The 18981-nt window shown below is 29.3% G+C and overlaps 1 protein-coding gene across 3 annotated transcripts in view; it reads left to right on the top strand.

The window, feature by feature from the left end:
- LOC144836884 (target of rapamycin complex 2 subunit MAPKAP1-like) overlaps window positions 1–18981 on the top strand; it is a 105416-nt gene that overhangs the window by 22485 nt on the left and 63950 nt on the right. For all 3 annotated transcript variants that reach the window (XR_013611403.1, XM_078691799.1, XM_078691800.1), the window contains exons 6-8: window positions 4587–4769; window positions 6500–6609; window positions 17163–17270. Coding sequence is in view for 2 of the 3 variants with exons in the window: in XM_078691799.1 (XP_078547925.1) it covers window positions 4587–4769; window positions 6500–6609; window positions 17163–17270 (401 nt within the window). In the remaining variant the exon portion in view is untranslated. The remainder of the gene's footprint in view (window positions 1–4586; window positions 4770–6499; window positions 6610–17162; window positions 17271–18981) is intronic.

The raw sequence follows: 18981 nt of genomic DNA, 5'->3' as shown, positions 1-18981 counted from the left end.
GTTGAAGTTTCTGTTATGTTTTGCTTTTACGCTGTCTTATCTATGAGCCATTGACAGAAGCCAGACCGTCCTGTTAAAGTTATTTTGATTGGCTATTCATACAGTATAATGTAATTAAATATTCATGAGCATTGAAAGATCGGAAAGGTCATACTATGTCAAACAATGTTTAATTAACGAACACAAAAAACATAATTTTTCTTTATCTTTTAAACTTTCATTATCTTTAGTTGAATGTAAAGTGCAACAAGTTGTTCTATATCAAATAAATGTTTAGACATGAGCGCTGTATATCGTACCTTATGGGATTGAGGCCGACTCGCTCCTGGCTTTGGTTGTGGAACAAGTCAGTATAAACCGTAGGTCCAGTGTACACATTGAACCCAGTTCATCATTCAGGATGAGTAGGGGTTACTACGGTGAACTGGTTAACAAAATAGTCTCAGGGGGATTACCACCTATCTGATAGGATAGTGATTAATATTATTGGCCATGTGCCTATAAAAGACATAAAATAAGAAAATAATATTATTAGATACATAATATTTGTTACAAATGATTAACATTTTCACTAAGCGAAAAAACCATGGGAGCTAGGGTGGTGGTGATAAGTTTCCCAAATATTTGTCATTATTATTATTACCGGTAGTATTTTTAAAAAGGAAAAAACAAGAAATTAAAACTATAGTCTCTATTGACAGGAGTATGTATACAGTATACACATCACTATAATGTTTTTTGATAGAACATAATTTGGTTTCATGAAATTTCATTATTTGCGTGCCATATAAGTATCATTCATCAACTTGTCAAAATGAATTTATATTGAAAATTTAGTATCCAATTTGATAGACATATTGTATGTTATACATGAGACATGCCAGACCTCATCTATACTCTTATAACATTTCCAGCATTTACTATCCTGAAACAATAATCAGTCACTTATGAAACTATGTTTATGAATGTGTGTGTTGCTATAGTGGGAATCAAACTTAAAGACCCATTCCCTACAATTTGTTAAAACATGTATATTACTTTTAAAACATTAAACCATTAATTCCTTGTCTTAAATGTACGTTTTATGGTAAATTATGATAAAAAGTCCTCTCCTGGACGGTCTTTAGGCCTAGCCTAGCTAGGCTTAGTTTTGTAGGCCTACTGGTATGGTAAACAGCTGTATATACAAACATTGTACATTAGCTATATGCCTAGTCTGATTTTTTCTAGTTGCTTCATTAATTGTCTTTCTGTTTTTTCCAGAATCCGTTTTTAACAAATTCAGGGAAACCCAGTATTTTCACTGAAAATTACAATTCTTCCATTTGTTTTGGCCTTCACGATTGATTGAAAGTGGGTGAATCACAGAAGAAAATGAAAATATCATTGCTCAATGCATGTTGGGATTTATTGTAGGCCACTTAAATGATTAGAATCTACTTATTTTTCACATTTTTAACCATTTAAAATGTTATTGCAGAAGGACCATAGTATTTAGATGTAGTTTGTGACCTAAAAAAACGTAGGGAGTGGGGCTTTAATTGTACAATAGCCTAACTGTGGTAATTAGCACCTAAACAGTAGAACCCCTCCTTTGAGGCATCTCTGTCCAGAGGACACCCCTGTGAAACAAAGAGCATTATATGCTTTAGCACTATTCAGGTCATGCCTCTATTAAGGGGACACTTTGTTGGGTATCGAAGGTGTCCCTTTATTAATAAACTATATTTAAAGATTTAAAACAGTTATTTTGTCTTTTTCATGATGTTTTTCTAATATGATCTAGTTCATAGACCTACCTGTTAATAATTTTATTCTATCTCCTCTGGGAATATTCATTTCCTTTCCCTATTATAGCCTACCCACCAATCCTAACTCGGATTAATCATCTCAAGTGTACATAATATAATAGACAATTTCCACTTATGTTATTTGCAGTATCTTTCAAACCTCTTAAAACGAATGCTATAATAAATCTATTTATGCTTTCTCAGTTTTGTACCTTTTTTATCTTCAGATTTGAATCTTTTACTAATAATAGTATAATACAGTTATAAAGTTTTAAAAAAACATTTAAAAAAATCATTGAAGCTTAAAATTTCAAACCAAAGATTTTAATGTTAATTCAGTTTTGTACCTTCTTCAGACTTGAATCTGAACAAACAAATAAAACAGTCTTTTATTGTTTTCTGTCAAAAATACGTTTCTGAAGATTTCATAGGTAAACATAAAAATCATGGAAACCATTGTGGCAATATTCTCTATACTTTATTTTGAACCGACATTGTAGAATGCCAACTGCAGTTGTCTACAACAAAGAAAAGTCTACAGAAAACATCTAATGAAGGTGTTTTCAGCAGAGATTACGACCAAGGAAATTAAAGTAATATATGGAACAAGATTACATTTAAACTTAGAAAAGACATTTATACAGATAAAATAAGTCCAGTTTATTTGCTCTTCTCCATAAAATTCTTTCCTCCCATTTATTTCTATACGTGCAGCTTCCGAATTTGCTATGAATATATTTGTTATTTATTTTAATGTCCAATAAGCAATTAGACAATGTATATGTTCAAAGTTTGTTAAAGCAGTATGTAATATTTTGGATAAACTCAGAGCTCTTTGCAATTTTGGAGAAAGTTGAAGTCCAGTTCGGTCTTCTAATGTCTTTTCCCACTCTGTTAGGTCATTTAAGAAGATAGAACTGGACTTTCTCAAAAATTATATAATTATATTATATAATAAATATCCATGCATATTTTTACAATACTGTTATTAATGTTGACTTTTCAATTCTACAAACAAAAATGTAACACAAAACTTAAATAATGTGACAATGATATATTCCACTCATGTATCTTTTTACGGCCCTGCGACCTGTTGCAATGATGAATGTCATAAAGTAGTAGTCTTTATTGAGATAAACCTGTTAAATAATTGAGAATCAAAATACATTTTAATACAAAAAGTGCCCTTTACACTTTTCCATATCATTCATAACTGAAATTATTTTATTATAAGTGAGAGTTTCTAGAACATTACTTTTTCATTATCAAAGTTTGAGTTACTGAGGATCTGTACCTGTGGCAAGACAGGTGCCTTATATACCTACGGGCAGAAGTTTCAAACTGTAATCATATTTTTTAACTTTGTAGTCAAAGTTATCTCCTCATTGCCGTTGCCTTTGGCATTCAAATGATCAATTATATAAAAAATGGGAAGAAAATAATGAAATATCAATATTTCTAACGATGTTGATTATCAAAGGATTTGACTGTGTTTCCACCTATTGGCTCATTTTCTACAGCCAATAGAATTTGAGTCAATTTGTAAGAGTTGAATTTGAATATTGCAGTTTTGTTATGTTGTTGTGTATGGTGGAATTAGAGTTGCTCAATAGATATTAAATGTCTACAGTTTTATATTTTCCGAAAATAATTCTTGTTTCAAAAATGATTCTGGAACTTTCTCCCTCTTGTCAGATTTTGTCAAACAATGAAAGAAACTAAAAAGAAAGAAAAAAAGAAACAAAAACAACTGAGTGAAAAAAATATAGAAAGATTTAAAAGGAACAAATATAGATGCTTAAAAACCATCCTGTCCCAAACAAAGAAATATGGAAACAAATTGTGGAAAGCGTAATGTCAGAAGATGGAAATTTTAAGAAGAGAAGACTTCTACTAATTGCTTTTATTTTTTTGGTAGTGCTAATAAATGCCATAAATAAACTATAGTCAAATAACTTAAAGCCCCCTTCCCTACGTTTTTTAGATCTAATTTAAGATCACAAACTATATTTAATGTAAAAATAATACTATATGGTCCTATTGCAAACTTTTTTCATCTTTAAACGGTTAAAAATGTGAAAAATAAGTCGATTCTAATAATTATAGCGGCCCGCTATAAATCCCAAAATGCATTCCGCGCGGATTGATATTTTTGTTTTTCACCTGTAATTCGCCCACTTTTCGATCGATCGTGAGGCCAAAACAAATGGAAGACTCCTAACTTTTCAGCGAAAATACCGGGTTTTCCCCAATTTGTATCAACGGAGTCTGGCAAAAATAGAAAGACAATTAATGCAGCAACTATACAACGTCAGGCTAGGTATATAGCTAGCTTACGATGTTCGTACGTTACCGATGTTTACCAGCTAGGCCTACAAAACTAAGCCTAGCTAGGCTAGGCCTAAGACCGTCCACGAGAGGTCAATCGCCGCGAGCTACTTAGGTAGTGCATTGTTTCTCACTTTTTATCATAATTTACCATAAAACGTACATTTAAGACAAGGAATGACATAGTTTAATGTTTTTAAAGTGATATATATGTATTATTTTCCAAAAAACGTCTAAAATTGCAGGGAAGGGGTCTTTAACAAAAAGTATTTTTAGTGGTCAATTTACTTGAAGATCTGAAGAACCTTGACATGGACCTATAACCTGCCAAAACAAATATTTAAAAAATTGAAAAACAAAAAATAATTTAGATACAACAAAATAGTAAACAAAATCTCCCCAAAAAAACTAATATGAATATTGTTTTTGGTAATATTAATATTTTAATGTTTAATGTTTTTATTTCAGTGAGGATGTAGAATCATATTGCTTGATGATTGCAGAGGAGGATGGAGAAGTGGATACCGACTTTCCCGCATTAGATAATAGAGAACTTATAGCACGATTTGGATTCCCATCACTTGCCCTTGTCGAGTTAAACCCACAAACAGAAAAGACAAGTCAGAAAACTGATGACGTTGTTGTAAATATGTATGTATATAATATTTTAAAAATCTTTGTTCTATTTGTTGAAGTAGTCATATTTTAAACTTTTTATTGGTTAAACAATACATATATTATTAGAAAGAGGGCTATTTATTTTGATGTTTTGGAAAACACTGTATGTGAACCTGATAGATTTACATATACAATAAAATTTAATAAAATACAATAAAAAATGCTCTGTGTTGGAAAATTACCCATTTTCAGATTTAATAAACATAATTTTATTTTTATTTTATTCATTTGGCATGCCAGTTCGGGAGTCGCAAAAGCATGAAACCTAATGTCGGCCGAAGAATGTGCGACACCCTAATGATATGGCTGTGTGTGTACTAGTACACCAGAGTACTTGTCTCGAAAGATGTACATGAGTGCACATGAGCCAGTTGTACCACTGGACCTATGATTTATATTATTGTATTATATATTTATTCCTTATCCAACTCATTCTACCACCAGAACCATGGAGCGAGTGAGCCTTGAACCCTTGCCGATACTATGGCATACGTATTTACCGGTTCTATTGTTCGCCACTCACTCAAATTTAATTAAAACATATTTCATGTATAGTTTACAAGCACAGAGAAAGTCTAACCATTCTGTAAGATACCAGAAATTTGTTGATTTTATTTATTTTATAAATGGCCAGGATGACGAAATCTGTGAGACTGAAAAAAATCTGCGTTGATAGCAGACAATAATACTACCATTAGACCTCTGTGGTACAAAATAGATAGAGAATAAAGCATACAAATGCTAAATAAAAAATAAAAAGTACCACCACAGAGAGATATATGAAGAATTATTCTTGTTATGGCAAGCAAAATTAAGATGTTTATGTAACATAAAGTAAATTAAAATAATAAAAGGTTTGTTAAATGCTGTATGAAATTAGGTTTTTAAATGTTTTCTAATATTAACGGAAAGTAATAATAGTAGTTTGAAATGTCGTTAAAATTGTAATAGTTTTGCAATAATGTAATGATTCAACTTATTAACAGATTTAGCTATTGGTCACGCTCAACTTTGAGAAGCAGGTTGGCGCCTAGCTAACGCATAGTAAAGCAAGCTTACGCACGATAGTTTATGCCTCTTACTTTATACAACAGGTGCAGCAATTTAGGTCTACATTTTGCACATTCAACCCATTTTACAAAGTGAAACCTACTGTGTGTTAGCCCTAATCTTCTCAGTTAATATAAAATGTTGTGTTCATGTAAAGCCTGCTTAATTTGTTAGGGTTTACATGTTTTAACCATTCATGCTTATTTTGTACCGCGTTTAATTTCATCAATTTGTTGGTATTGTATTATCAGGGAAGAGTAAAACTAATCAATTAATTTTACGCTTCCCTGGTATTATATCATCTTTGCTTGATTTTGATTGAATGAATTAAAAATAAATAAGTTCTTTAGTTAGTATTAGTCTGAAATTGAAGGCACTCAATTTTAAGTCTTTCTCCCAGTATTCCCTTTATCATTATTTATCGTATTCATTTATTTACAAACTCTGATCACCGATTATTTTTCTTCTGATAACGATTTTCTTATGCATTGAGTAGTCATTTCTTTTTGTATATGCTGCTTTTTAATTTTAATTGAGAGATCATCATCATCAGAATGTAATGATAACCAGAATTTAATTTATTTTTTCACTTATTTATTATATTTTACTTCATCGATAATTCATTTTAATAATTTTGTTAAAACATTCAACAGAACTTCCTCAGATGGTGCATCCAAAATACCGGTAGATAATACAAATATTACGATGCGAGAACTTTTGCAAAAAACACTGCGTCGAAGGAAGGGCATTGTACCAAAATCAGGTATTATTTTCTTATTCTTACAGTATGCATTAAAATTCACTTATATTTTGTACAGTAATTGAATAAGATTTATTCAATTGGTTATTAAATAATTGGTAAATTTAACACGTATACATATAATAGTGAGGGTGATATGATGATGGTACTGATGTGCAGTCATCCTTTCAGAAGGAAAGATTGTTCTAACTACATCTGTTGTACAGTAAAATCATATTCAATTAATCCGCTGCTTAAATCTTGAATCCAATGTCAAGGGCTTGCTTAGATCTACTGGTGGGTGTCTAGTCGCACAATATTTATGTCTACTACATCACACAACAATTAAACAAGCTGACCATGTAATAATAATAGTTAAAATGGGAGAAAATAATAGATGGCACATGATCCACACATCCAATCAAAATGTAGTGGAGCTGTAGCTTGGTGGTTAAACATGCTTGCCTTCCAATCCCAGGTTCCAGGGTTCAATACTCACCTAGTGCCAGGATTGTAATTGACTTTTTCTACTCCACTCCCTAAGCCTAAAATGAGACTTTTTAAGCATGCAAAATGACAAGGATTAAACTTGGGTGTATAATGAGTGTTAAATCGCAGTTGTCGTCCTCATGTTTTGTTTCATATACTCACTACTATTTCTAGATGGACTGTTAACTCAATAACATGCTTCTCCGACTATATATCTATATATTTTTAAATAGTTTCAATACATTTGCAGCATGTTATTGTTAGCTTGAAAATGTAAACAAATACAATCAATTTAAACATTTGTTTATATAATTTACTTTAGTACATACATTTGTTAAGCCATGATGATAAATGATGATGATGATATTAATGATTGGATAAAAACAGTGAAAACAAGAAAATCCAATTCAAATGTACTATATTTAATGTTCACTTTTTTCTTTATACTGTATATTAAATTTAGCAATAAAGTAAAAAAATCATGTTTTAGTGAAATTTTTATCAGTGACTTTATTCAATGAAACCATATACGTAAAATGATATTACTAATTGAAGCATACAAACGTCAGCGTGTCGAGTTAACATTTGAGCCTGGGGTGGTAGCCTCATCAATTTCATATCTATCAGAGTATCAATTAATCTTCATCCATAATTTACTTTGTTAGTTAACTTGGCTGTAGGCTTACTTTTCAGTAGAAGATAACAACTTGGCAGCACCATTGTCAAGATGATTTTGACGATGAGAACGAAAAACAAAGATCGATATAAAAATATAATCGCTCTTCTTATAACTTATTTGGCAGAAAGCTTGGGTCAATTCATTTTGTTGTTATTGTTAAGAATAGTTGACAGTTCATTGGCTTTGTGAGTTCATCGTGGTTGAGTCGCCTTCCGTTTATGAGATGTTTTGTCGGGTAAAAAAAACTGGGATGTGAGCAAACTTTTACATCAAAATAGAGAATTAAATTAATATGTATATAATGGGAATTGAATGGTTTTAATTAATTTTCAATTCCACTGGGAATATGTATATTGGTTCAAGGATCAGAGGGCAGGATGGGAGTGTCCCTGAGGACAATTAAGGGGAATAATCATGGAAAATCTTAGAGTTCTAAGGAAATACTCCTGTTGATAGCCTCTTAACAATTTTGTTTCCACAAGAATTTAATTTCAAATAAATCAGATTAGTCACATAGGCCTTAAACCATTTACATTTATTTTTGGAAAGTCATATTTATGTCTAGCATTAGTTTAAATCAAGGCTTTTCTAAATTATTAAATCACTTTTTAACTTAATTGGAACAAGTGAAAAATTACAATATATTCAGGTAATACTGTATATTCATGGTCTTGGTTTTTGAGGGGAAAAAATGGTTGTGGCAGAGGTTTAGTTGTTTGTTTTGGTTTTTAATTGAAATTATGAACTATCTTTTGTTTAATATATTTTATTTAAATACGTTGCACTGATACAAATTGTAAGTTTATACTTGCCACCCATTGTCAAAGATTGATTTATATCATAAAATGCTGTGCATTATTTTTTTCCCACACTTCAGTGACTGAAGGTACTTTTTTTTAAAGGAGAAATCAATATGTTGAAAGTTTGTGGTGCACCACGTAACTGAAAAGAAAAAGATGTTTGGTTCAATATACTTCGATCATCCTCTCCCACTCTTGAGGATGATCAAAGTACTGTATATTGATCGTACCGCAAACTTTATATCAACATGAAATGCTTTTTGTAAACTTTAAGAATTTTATTGAATGCGCATTTTCAATCAAACCAGTAGTATGCGTTGTCTATAAAGTAATTTTAAAGGTTAATTAACAAAATGTTATTAACTGTGCAATAATTTTTCAGATTTTAGCAATTTTTATGTTTTTTCGTAATGTTTAAACTTTGTAATGCAACTCATTTTAGCTTCGGCTGCCAACTTGCAATATGTTTCTTATAGCTGAATAAATAAATAACAGAGCTACTCTGTACAGTGAGTAGGTTAAACCAGAGCATCTCTTTTTTACACTTTTAGGCCTGAGTCTTGACATTCAAATCGGATGTTGATGATCATTTTATAAATACTGTGAAGTATTGTAGCTTACGTCAGGAAGTTAATTAGTTTTGCCCTACTCTGATATAAATTCTTTTTTACACTAAAAACATTAAATATTTTGCAATGACAAAAAGAAAAGATTTGGTTTTTTTTTTTATGAGAATCACAGTAAATATGTTTACAAAAATAGCATCCCACTCAAGTAAACTTGTACAGTTTACTAAATTTTTATGATGTAAAAAAGATATCTTTACATCAAAAGCAACTGCATTAAAACATTAGTATTTTGAAATACTTTGTTACACAAATATTTATAAGATTAATTGATAAGATGATCTAAAAGAAGCAGTTGGGAAAAGGTCGTTTTAGATATTAGAAGCGGAAATAACTTAACCTTCTGCCCACAATATTGCATCTTTGTAACTCAAACCTAACCTGTGCTATATCAACGCAAATGAATCTTCTGCCTGGCCTGCTGTTGCTTAGCAATGGTAACCTTCCCATCATGCAAGTATGGTACTGTTGATTTAACTGAACATTGTGGAGTAAATAAAGTAGCAGGTTTTCATTGATATGTTATTGTTGAAGCTCTGGAAGCCAGTAAGGCACACAAACAAATTAATCTTCTGTTTATAATGAAGTCTACCATTTACCACAGACCTTTGTTAACTTTGCTCAAAATAGTAGAAAAGTTTATGTTATGATTGAAAGCAATGAACAAAGTCAAGAAGGCAGCAGTTATTAAAAGTTGTTTCTAAAAAAAGCTGGTGCCAGACAAACTGCTCTTCATTTTAAATTTAAAGTGATTGGTAGTAAACATGGATGAGGTATACAGTACTGCTTTTATATTAAATATTACATTCTTTTTATATAATAAATTATTATTTGAGACTACAGAATAAACTTTTTTTTCAAACATTGAGCAGTGAAATAAAACAAACATTTTTTTATTCAAATTATGTACAATGTTACAATAAGGTTTAATATATCGTAATTATTTATATCTACTTATAACAAAAAGTACAGTTACAGTACACATATTAGATTAATAATTGATTACAGAAAAACTATAATTCCACAAAAAAATATATACAAAATTATTTTGGTAGGCCTACAGTGTAAACAATTACAATAGATGATGAGAGAGTGATATTATTATGGAATGGTAAGGGATATTGTACTAGCATGTGACATCCCTACAGTATGTGCCATTTTGCTTCTATCTTAAAGCTCTGTCTACACTATCAAATTATGGCTGCCATAAGTCCATAGAGGAACTAATTTGAATAACTCTGTTTCCAGTTAAACTGAGCATATAATACCATTTTTTTAACATTAATTTATCTCAATTATTATTATATAAGAAAAACTTAAAAGCAATGTACTTTGGTGAATTATTTTATAAATGAAATATATAAACTTCTATTAACTTAGTTGAAAGCGAATCCAAGGATTTTGTTATGGAAATGATTAGAAGAAATATTAAATAATTTAGCCTTAGGTAATAAAAGCACTATTGTTGGGATAGAGAACATCATTCTATATTATATTGCCTAAAGGATGATTCTCACAGACTTCCTCTGCAACATGAGATGTAATTCCATCTTCCTTACATTATAATTAAGTACTTATTACTGACATGCTTGAACCTGTGTTACATAATAGTAATGTACTATTAGTCGTTCATTTTCACTACTAGATATCATCCTTTCAAAAATACTCCATTTGGAAGTCTACCAAATAGGCTTTGATAGAGTTAATTTAATAAATTACTACAAAATACAATTCAGTCAACTTTTCCTTAGACTCACTGAAGCAGAAGTTATTGTAAGTTAAGATAGTTTAAGATATTAAGTAAAAAAACTTTTATGTAAACTAATAAAACCAGTACTTTTTATCTTATCTTATCGACCAAAATTGAAGCAGTGCCTTTTTACAATGACCCAGCCTCCCACATCAATTAAATATGAATGCAGTGCATTAATTGAATAAAAGTTTATGGAAAGGACAATTTTAGGAATTGAAAGATCGACTGTTATATTACATGGCTCCGCCTTAAATAGAACATTCAATCTATTACAGTAACTCATGACAATATTTTCCCCATTCCACTCATAAACATTATTTATTATACTACGTTAAACAATACATTTGAACATTGATTCCTATTTAGCATGCCATTCATGATTTCAGGTTTGTTTCTGTATGACTCGGTTAAACAATGCTTTCTCACCTGTTTTTTGATTTCCAATTACGTGCACCTTTTTTCGTACACCTGGGGTTCTTATACGTTCTTACCTTACCTATAACATGCCTAATTGTGTTTGTACACTTAGCACAGCTGGGCACATAGCCTGTAGCCACGTATTTTTGCTTGGGAAATAGCAAGTCCAAGGATTTTTAACTCATTTGTATCAAACTTAATAGGAGTTAATTTACTTTAAGAAAGAAATGTATTCATTTTTCTATCTAAATTTCTTTCTATATAATAAATGAGATTATTTGTAGTATTAAAGAATATTTAACTACACTATATGCATGGTAATTTGTATTAAAGCATTTAGCAACCCTGGGTATAAGTGCAACCCTGGGTATAAGTGCAACCCTGGGTATAAAGCCACCCCAAAATTTTCATTCAAAAAATGGTCAATGTGGCTTTTACTAGACTATAAAATATTTATGTTGCAATAATTTCTGGTAAAAAATATTACAGTAATGACTTTACACTACCTACATCATATAAATTATACTATATTTTATATATATGTTGTTTGTTTCAATTCTTCCTAATGATAAATTTCAATCTTCAAAATCCCTTTAATTCCTTGAGCTTTGTGATAGTTTCTACTTTTTGTGAAGTGAAAAAGTGCACAACCAATCAGAACTCAGGAAATGCGTTCATGAGCGCTCATGTGAATCGAAAAGCTCAGCAGATATGCGATGGAAATGAAGATAGCACCTCTTGTGTGGAAAGAGTAGCGCTATTTTTTTTCTCTGTAAACTTAAGGGAAAAGTGGCTTTAAGAACTTTAAAATGTGCACAAAATTTTCCCTTTTTTAAGAGAAAGTACATTTTTAAATGATCTATTAGTGAAGCAAATAAACCTTCAATGTATTATAAATGGAAATGAAGTGATTACAGTTTCCTATTGAACTTAGCTTCTTTTCCCGCTCGCATCCTTTATGAAAATAAATGGCATAATTAAATTAAGATCATAGCCATTTGATTATTTTTGTACGAGACAGAAAGTCATGAATATAACATTAAAAATCTGAATGTACATTTAAATGTTTGTAAAAAAAAAATATTCACAAATAATCTAATTCACAATCCTCAGTTATTTATCAATATAATTTTGAAAAGCAATGTGTTTGATTTTTCCCAAAGACTTTCAAAATCCAAGAGAGGGCGCCCGATTTTATGGATCACATTAAGACATGGGTATGTCAACGGTTTTCTGCCAGTTACTTGGCTTAAACCTTATTGGATCCGACTCTTGAATAGTTTCAGTTAGAAACATCAGTTATCTTGCAAACTCTCAGATTTTCAAAGTCAAATGTAGAAAAAGAAATGTACATTTCTTAATTTTTAAGCAAATAAATTAATGATGGCAGATGATCAAATTTGTATAGTATTTGGTACTGGTATAACAATTGGCATATTCAAGTACACCTTTGTGTTTTGTATTCAAATGTTAAACATTAATTAATGTAAGCTTGTACATAAAGTAATAACTTAACTTAAATACTATGAAAAAAACAAAGTCCCAAATTGAATCCACCAAATTAAAGAAATCCACTATTTTCTATAGAAACTTATTTTACTGATGTTGTGGTATAATTATCTTAATTTACAGTTTCAGGTTTAGGTTAGATCAGCTTTTTATATTAAGAAATGGTTTTGAAAAATACTGAATTTTAAACATTTACAAAAAAAATTGAATATTTTTTTTAAAAATTAGAAATAAATGTTATTAAATTACTTTTTATTGATAGATAAAATTAATTTTAGTCTAATATACATGGATACTGTACATCTTAATTTTTTATTATTCACAAATTAACTAAAGGATCTGAATGACCAATCAGAGGTTCTCAATTGCCAATCATTACTTCACAAATCTCATGATTTGGGTGAGAAATATTTCCCTTGGGTTAGATCTCCCATGTAGTCATCTGCTAATATATTAGCCTGACAAAATAGCCAAAAGCACTTAAGTCAAAGGTCAAAGGGCTATTGCCTTACAGAACATTAACCCTGTTAATGAGCTACTACAGTATTCCCTAATGTCAAATTAATTATAACTTTCTTTCTCATCAGATTTTGAAATGTACTGGGGTTTAATTTAGACTATGGTACATTGATTGAATGATTGTTTTATCCTTTTTTAATTACAGTTAGCATCCCTTTAAGTTTCTTCATATTATATTTGGTTGTTTTTAAAACATTGTCTCTCCTTTGATTCATGGGATAGTGGACTCTTAATTAGGTGTTTCCAAAAGGAAGTAATTCTTTCTTGATGGTAAAATATCATAATATTAATAATAATGTGTGCTGTATTATTTTATATTCAAGATCCTGCTTTGTAAAATTATGTGAGTATATATATTTTTGATAATTTCTACAGTATCAAAGTAACTTTTCATAAGTGCCAAGTAAAATTGGTCAGATGTTTTACCCTACTCTGATGTAATGAGCATCAGCAAGCACATTTGTAATAAAAATGCATTCTAAAGGTTGAAGGTCTAGTTTTAAAAACATATTTTTATGAATATTAATAAAATAACATGCCATTTTCCCACAGTTCATCTTTCATTTTATATTTCATAATAACTTGTCATTCTGTTTTTAATTTGCATCACCTTCTTCCCATTTGCAAGGTGTCGAACAGTCAAAATGTTTTCATGCCGATATTATTTGAAATTGACAGAAATTAAAATCTTTAATTTGCAAAAAAAAATGTAACAAAATAATTCAGCTGTTGTTTATCAAAGACATGCCTTTAGCCAAGTTCTCATCAAATTTATAGATGTCTTTAAATACATTTCCTGCTGATAGATTAAATTTTTCTAAATGACCAGGCCACATACATATCTACTGTACACTACATAGAGTTTAATAATTCTGAGAATTACAGTATTATCTATTTCTATATTTTTTTTCTGAAAGGAAATGGTGGGCACAACAATCTGACTCATAATATAAATATAACACTTTTCAACTAAGATGGTTGATATATAAATATGGTAATATACAGAATCCTTAAGCCTTGTCTACACATATACTTTATGTGACAACAAAATGTGATGTGTCCATGTATGGACATGATGATGTCATATCACTACCATGTTTGGGCACATCACATTTGTTTTGTCAAACTAGTTTGTTAGTGTAGACAGAGCTTTATATTATGTCTCCTTTTCCACACAAGTTTGGCTATATGAAGTTAACATAAAGTAAATGACAACCAAAAGTCTGAAGAGAAGATGGTTATTTCAGAAGAAAAAACACAAATTAGAAATGTATCAAAATTGTGTATACTGAAATTTACAAGCTAGTATCCAAAGTTGTCTTGTTTCACATTAGAGAACTCTTTACATACAACAATCTTGTACATCATTCATCTGCAAGCCAATTCAATTAATATCTATTCAAAATTTAATTTGACAAAACAAATTTAATTATAAGTTTTATGCACTTGCTTTACAATATTTCAAGAAATTTACAATCCGTTTGGAATTAAATGTTGGCTGTTGCAATTAACAGTATCTTTTATCTGCTGACAAATAGACAAAAAAATTCAGATTACATTTTAAACCAACAATACAAGGTAAAATTAAGAGTTCCTGTGAGGGATGATATTAAGAGAGTTAATGATGAGTGGGATTCATTTAGTAGAGTTTACAATCATGTCTAAGGAACAGATTTGTTTCAGAACAGGTGGATAGAAGTTCATTTTTTAATAAACACAAAAATGAACGATCAAATAAAAAATGATATATATTTCTTTAAAATTGGTTTAATTGAGTAAAATGTATAGTGTTGTATTAAGATTTGATTAGAGATTTGTTTTAAGTTTAGTTTTTCTATTTAATTATTATTATTTTTGGTGAAACAAACACTTAATCAGTGCATTTGATACCTTTTATAACAAACAAATTTTCTGACCACAGCATTGTAAATCTCACAATTGTTCTGAAATAATTTTTACATCCCTAATACTTTTTTTGTCTATGATAGCCGACATCATGTATTTTTATATATATCTCAATGCCAATTCCTTTATGAGCATGTGCAGATGTTAGTTATGCTCTAATGCTTTTGTTGTACAATCGGAAGTCTCCATTGATTAATGCGTAATTAGTAACCAAGGTAACAAATTACACCTATGTAATGTAACAGTTTAATTAATTAAATAATGTTTGTGTAATTTTACAATAATTATATCAATAGTAGTATTTAAAATTCTCAAAAATGTCATTACGAATAATTATCCAGGTGATAAATAACAATGGTATATTACATAAATGATTTAATTACACCTGTCTTTAAACAAATCCCTACTGTACCTGATCTATAATTCCAACAAATGATTTTGTGTTGTTTTTTTAAGAGCTATAGGAATATTTTTTCATATAAGGGCGAGTGAAGTTGTGTTCACATGCACTAGAGTTTAAACCCTGTTTTAATCATTTTTAAGCTGATCCAATTAATATCGGAGTTACATCCATTTATGTGTGAACTATCATACTCTCCATGTTGTTAACTCGGATTAACAACAATATTATCATTGATGTACATCTGATGTAACAATAACTTTTTATTTAATTTTTTTATTTTACCACATTAATACTTTTTTTCTAAAAATGTTGAAGCAGAAAGAGCGTTACTTTAGCCCCCTTTTCAAAATTCATGATATCAAGTCTTTGTTACTATATATTTAAAACTTCCGGTAAATATGTGTATAACATATATTTATTAATTCTCAAACCCTCATAAAAAATGATATTAAGGAGTTAGGAAGTCATATAACCGTATGTTTAATGTTTCTACTGGTAGTTTTTAGGGTTTTTGACCCTATCAAACTTTATATGACAAAGAAATGTGAGGTGTCCATATATTGACATGATGATGTCATATCACTACCATATTTGGGAATATCGCCGCCATATTTGAGCATATCACACTTTTTTGTCAAACTAGTTTGATAGTATAGACAGAGCTTTAGACAGAATCAGTAGATTTAAATTTGTTTTTATATATAAAGTAAATTCAACTTATTTATGGAAAAATTAATTAATTGATTATTGAATATAATTATGTTACTTGATTGTCTATGTTTTATTTTATGAAAGAATCAAAATAACCAAAATATTGAGAAAGAAAACCAAGAGTAAATAACAGCTCATTGACTATAATGATAATTATTATTTATTTAAAACAAGATGAAATATTATAGCTGATTTTATAAATAAATCTGTATTTTTGTTTCTCTTTTGTAGTGAATTCACCAACTTTTATTTCTTTTTTAGTTTTTATCTTGATCAAACTATTTAAATTACATACTGTACATAGTAAAATCAATTTTTAAAATGTTAAAATATAAATAAGTATTTTATTATTAATTTCATAAATATTTCCTTTATTGTCTAATTATTATTATACTTTTCTTTGTCTCGATAATCATAAAATTCTCTATCTTTTTTTTGCCTCTTTTTTTTTATGAAAAAAAAAAATACAGAGAATTTGAGAAATTGAAAACAAATTAAAATTTTTGTGATTGCTTATAATGTGTTATTGATGATTCATTGGTAAAAAAGATAATAATATATCAGTGGACAGATAAACAAATATGATATGATGAAAATGACTCTTGGATACATTTATAGATTTTTCAAATCATTATTTTCTACTCATTTCCAACCATCAGTCAGTGCATTGATAAATTGCCTATACCAAGTTCTATCAGTATATCGATTAAAACTATAATTAGAAGTTTCAGGGTTTTTGTTTGACTGTTTTAATTCTTCTTATCAGGTCCCCATTATACTTTGGAAAAAGAGAGTTCCCCAGGAGAGAAGGTTGATATGGATTCCTCCTTACAAGATATGAACACCCTGAACTTTGTATTAGTTAGAGAACATAGTAAGTAAATCCACATTACTTTTCAATTTACTTTTCATTATTTCTCCTATTATGCAACTCTCAAACTAATATTAACTTTCTTTGATTTGTATCTGTTGTGATTTGTAATTTTAACCTGTCTAAAATCCTTTTAACCCCTCATAATCACGACTCTCTGGAGGCCTGCATTTTTACATTAAAACAATCAGTGACATTGAAAAGGAACATTATCTTTTTTATATATACATTTCTCAATGTTGGTCTTTGTTACAAAAGAGTTTGTCCATTCACATTGAAAATGTACCTTTTTTATACATTTTTTCTCTTTGTTCCAAACCATTTTTTTTTTCAATCTCATTCTAAACAATTTATACAATTACTATTGCTCTTTAAAGGAATGGAAGATAGTAAATTGGTTTTTGGTTATAGTAAATCAACTAAAAAAGAGTAGTAATAGTTCAAAGATGTATTGACCCCCTAAATATGCAATTTTAATGTTCCTTAATAGTTATTTACTGAAACCAAAAATTGGATTTTAAAAAATATTTACCCTAAAAATGGTCAAATTGGCTGCCAAACAATTTGTTTTGGTTGAATTTAATTTAAACTTTATCTTTTTATAAGTGAAAATATTGGAATTATTGGAATATTCAAAGTCTGATTTTATTAATCTTCATTTGTTCATGTTTTTGGGGCAGTATAGTTTGTTCAATTTATAACATGTATACGACTTTCTTTTTAATTATATATACATTTCAACAAATCATAATATAACAAACAAAAATGTGTAATACAGTAAAAAGTGACTCTTTTGTTCAGTTTTCATGTTTTATAAGATTGATTTAAAACTGCCCACAGCATGTTGAAAGTGGGTTAAGTTTTTAAACTTCCAAGATCACCTTTATTTAATAAACACCGATTCTAAACAAAACAAAACTGGTTTATTTAAAACTAATATTGAAATTAAATTGATATTAGATTTTATATTGGAGATATAACAATTTATATCTTTGATTATCTTTGGTAAATTTATGATTTACTTTCACATAAATCTTGTTTTTAATATACGTCAGTATCTGTATAATTGAAAAAAAAAATCCAAGAATTGTAGATATAAATCATTGAATTGTAAAAGAAATATATGCGTTGGTCTTGAGTTAATTTACTGAAAGTGAAAAGAAATCACAAACATGCCATTTTCATTGTTTTCAATACTATTTCAATTATTGAGAGTTTTTTAACACGGTAGAAATCATAGCGTGCCACTTCCTCTACCTCTGGCAGTTATATATATGAAAGTTGCCGTTGGTTTTCCACTGAATAGTGTCTGCTAGCGGGTATCTTCCCACTAATGATAACGTATTGTGATGAATGTCATTAATATCAAGTTGCCGTTGCATATAGCCTTTTGTTTGTGCAATTTCTCCAATCGCATATAATAATGTAACTTTAAGAACAGTCTTTTATGGGTGGGAATTTGCTGAAGGGTACTAATATTCATAGTACACTTCTTTTGTTATTCTAACGTTAATAGATACTTTGTATTATATGAATTTAATATTCTTTTGTATTTATTCATTTAATTTCAATTTAGTTTGCAAATCTCTCCCACAAATTACCTGTAAAGTGAGTGATTCAATGAAAATAGAAATTTAAAAAGAACAATACATTTCAAAATAATAGCTTGTAAATCTTACTTGAAGATTGAGGTTTAGGAAAACCAATGTTTGCA

The sequence above is a fragment of the Antedon bifida genome, chromosome 3 (assembly GCF_963402885.1).
Source record: "Antedon bifida chromosome 3, ecAntBifi1.1, whole genome shotgun sequence".
Lineage (NCBI taxonomy): Eukaryota > Metazoa > Echinodermata > Crinoidea > Comatulida > Antedonidae > Antedon > Antedon bifida.
Note: the sequence above shows the minus strand (reverse complement) of the source record. Positions and strands in the feature narration are given on the sequence as shown.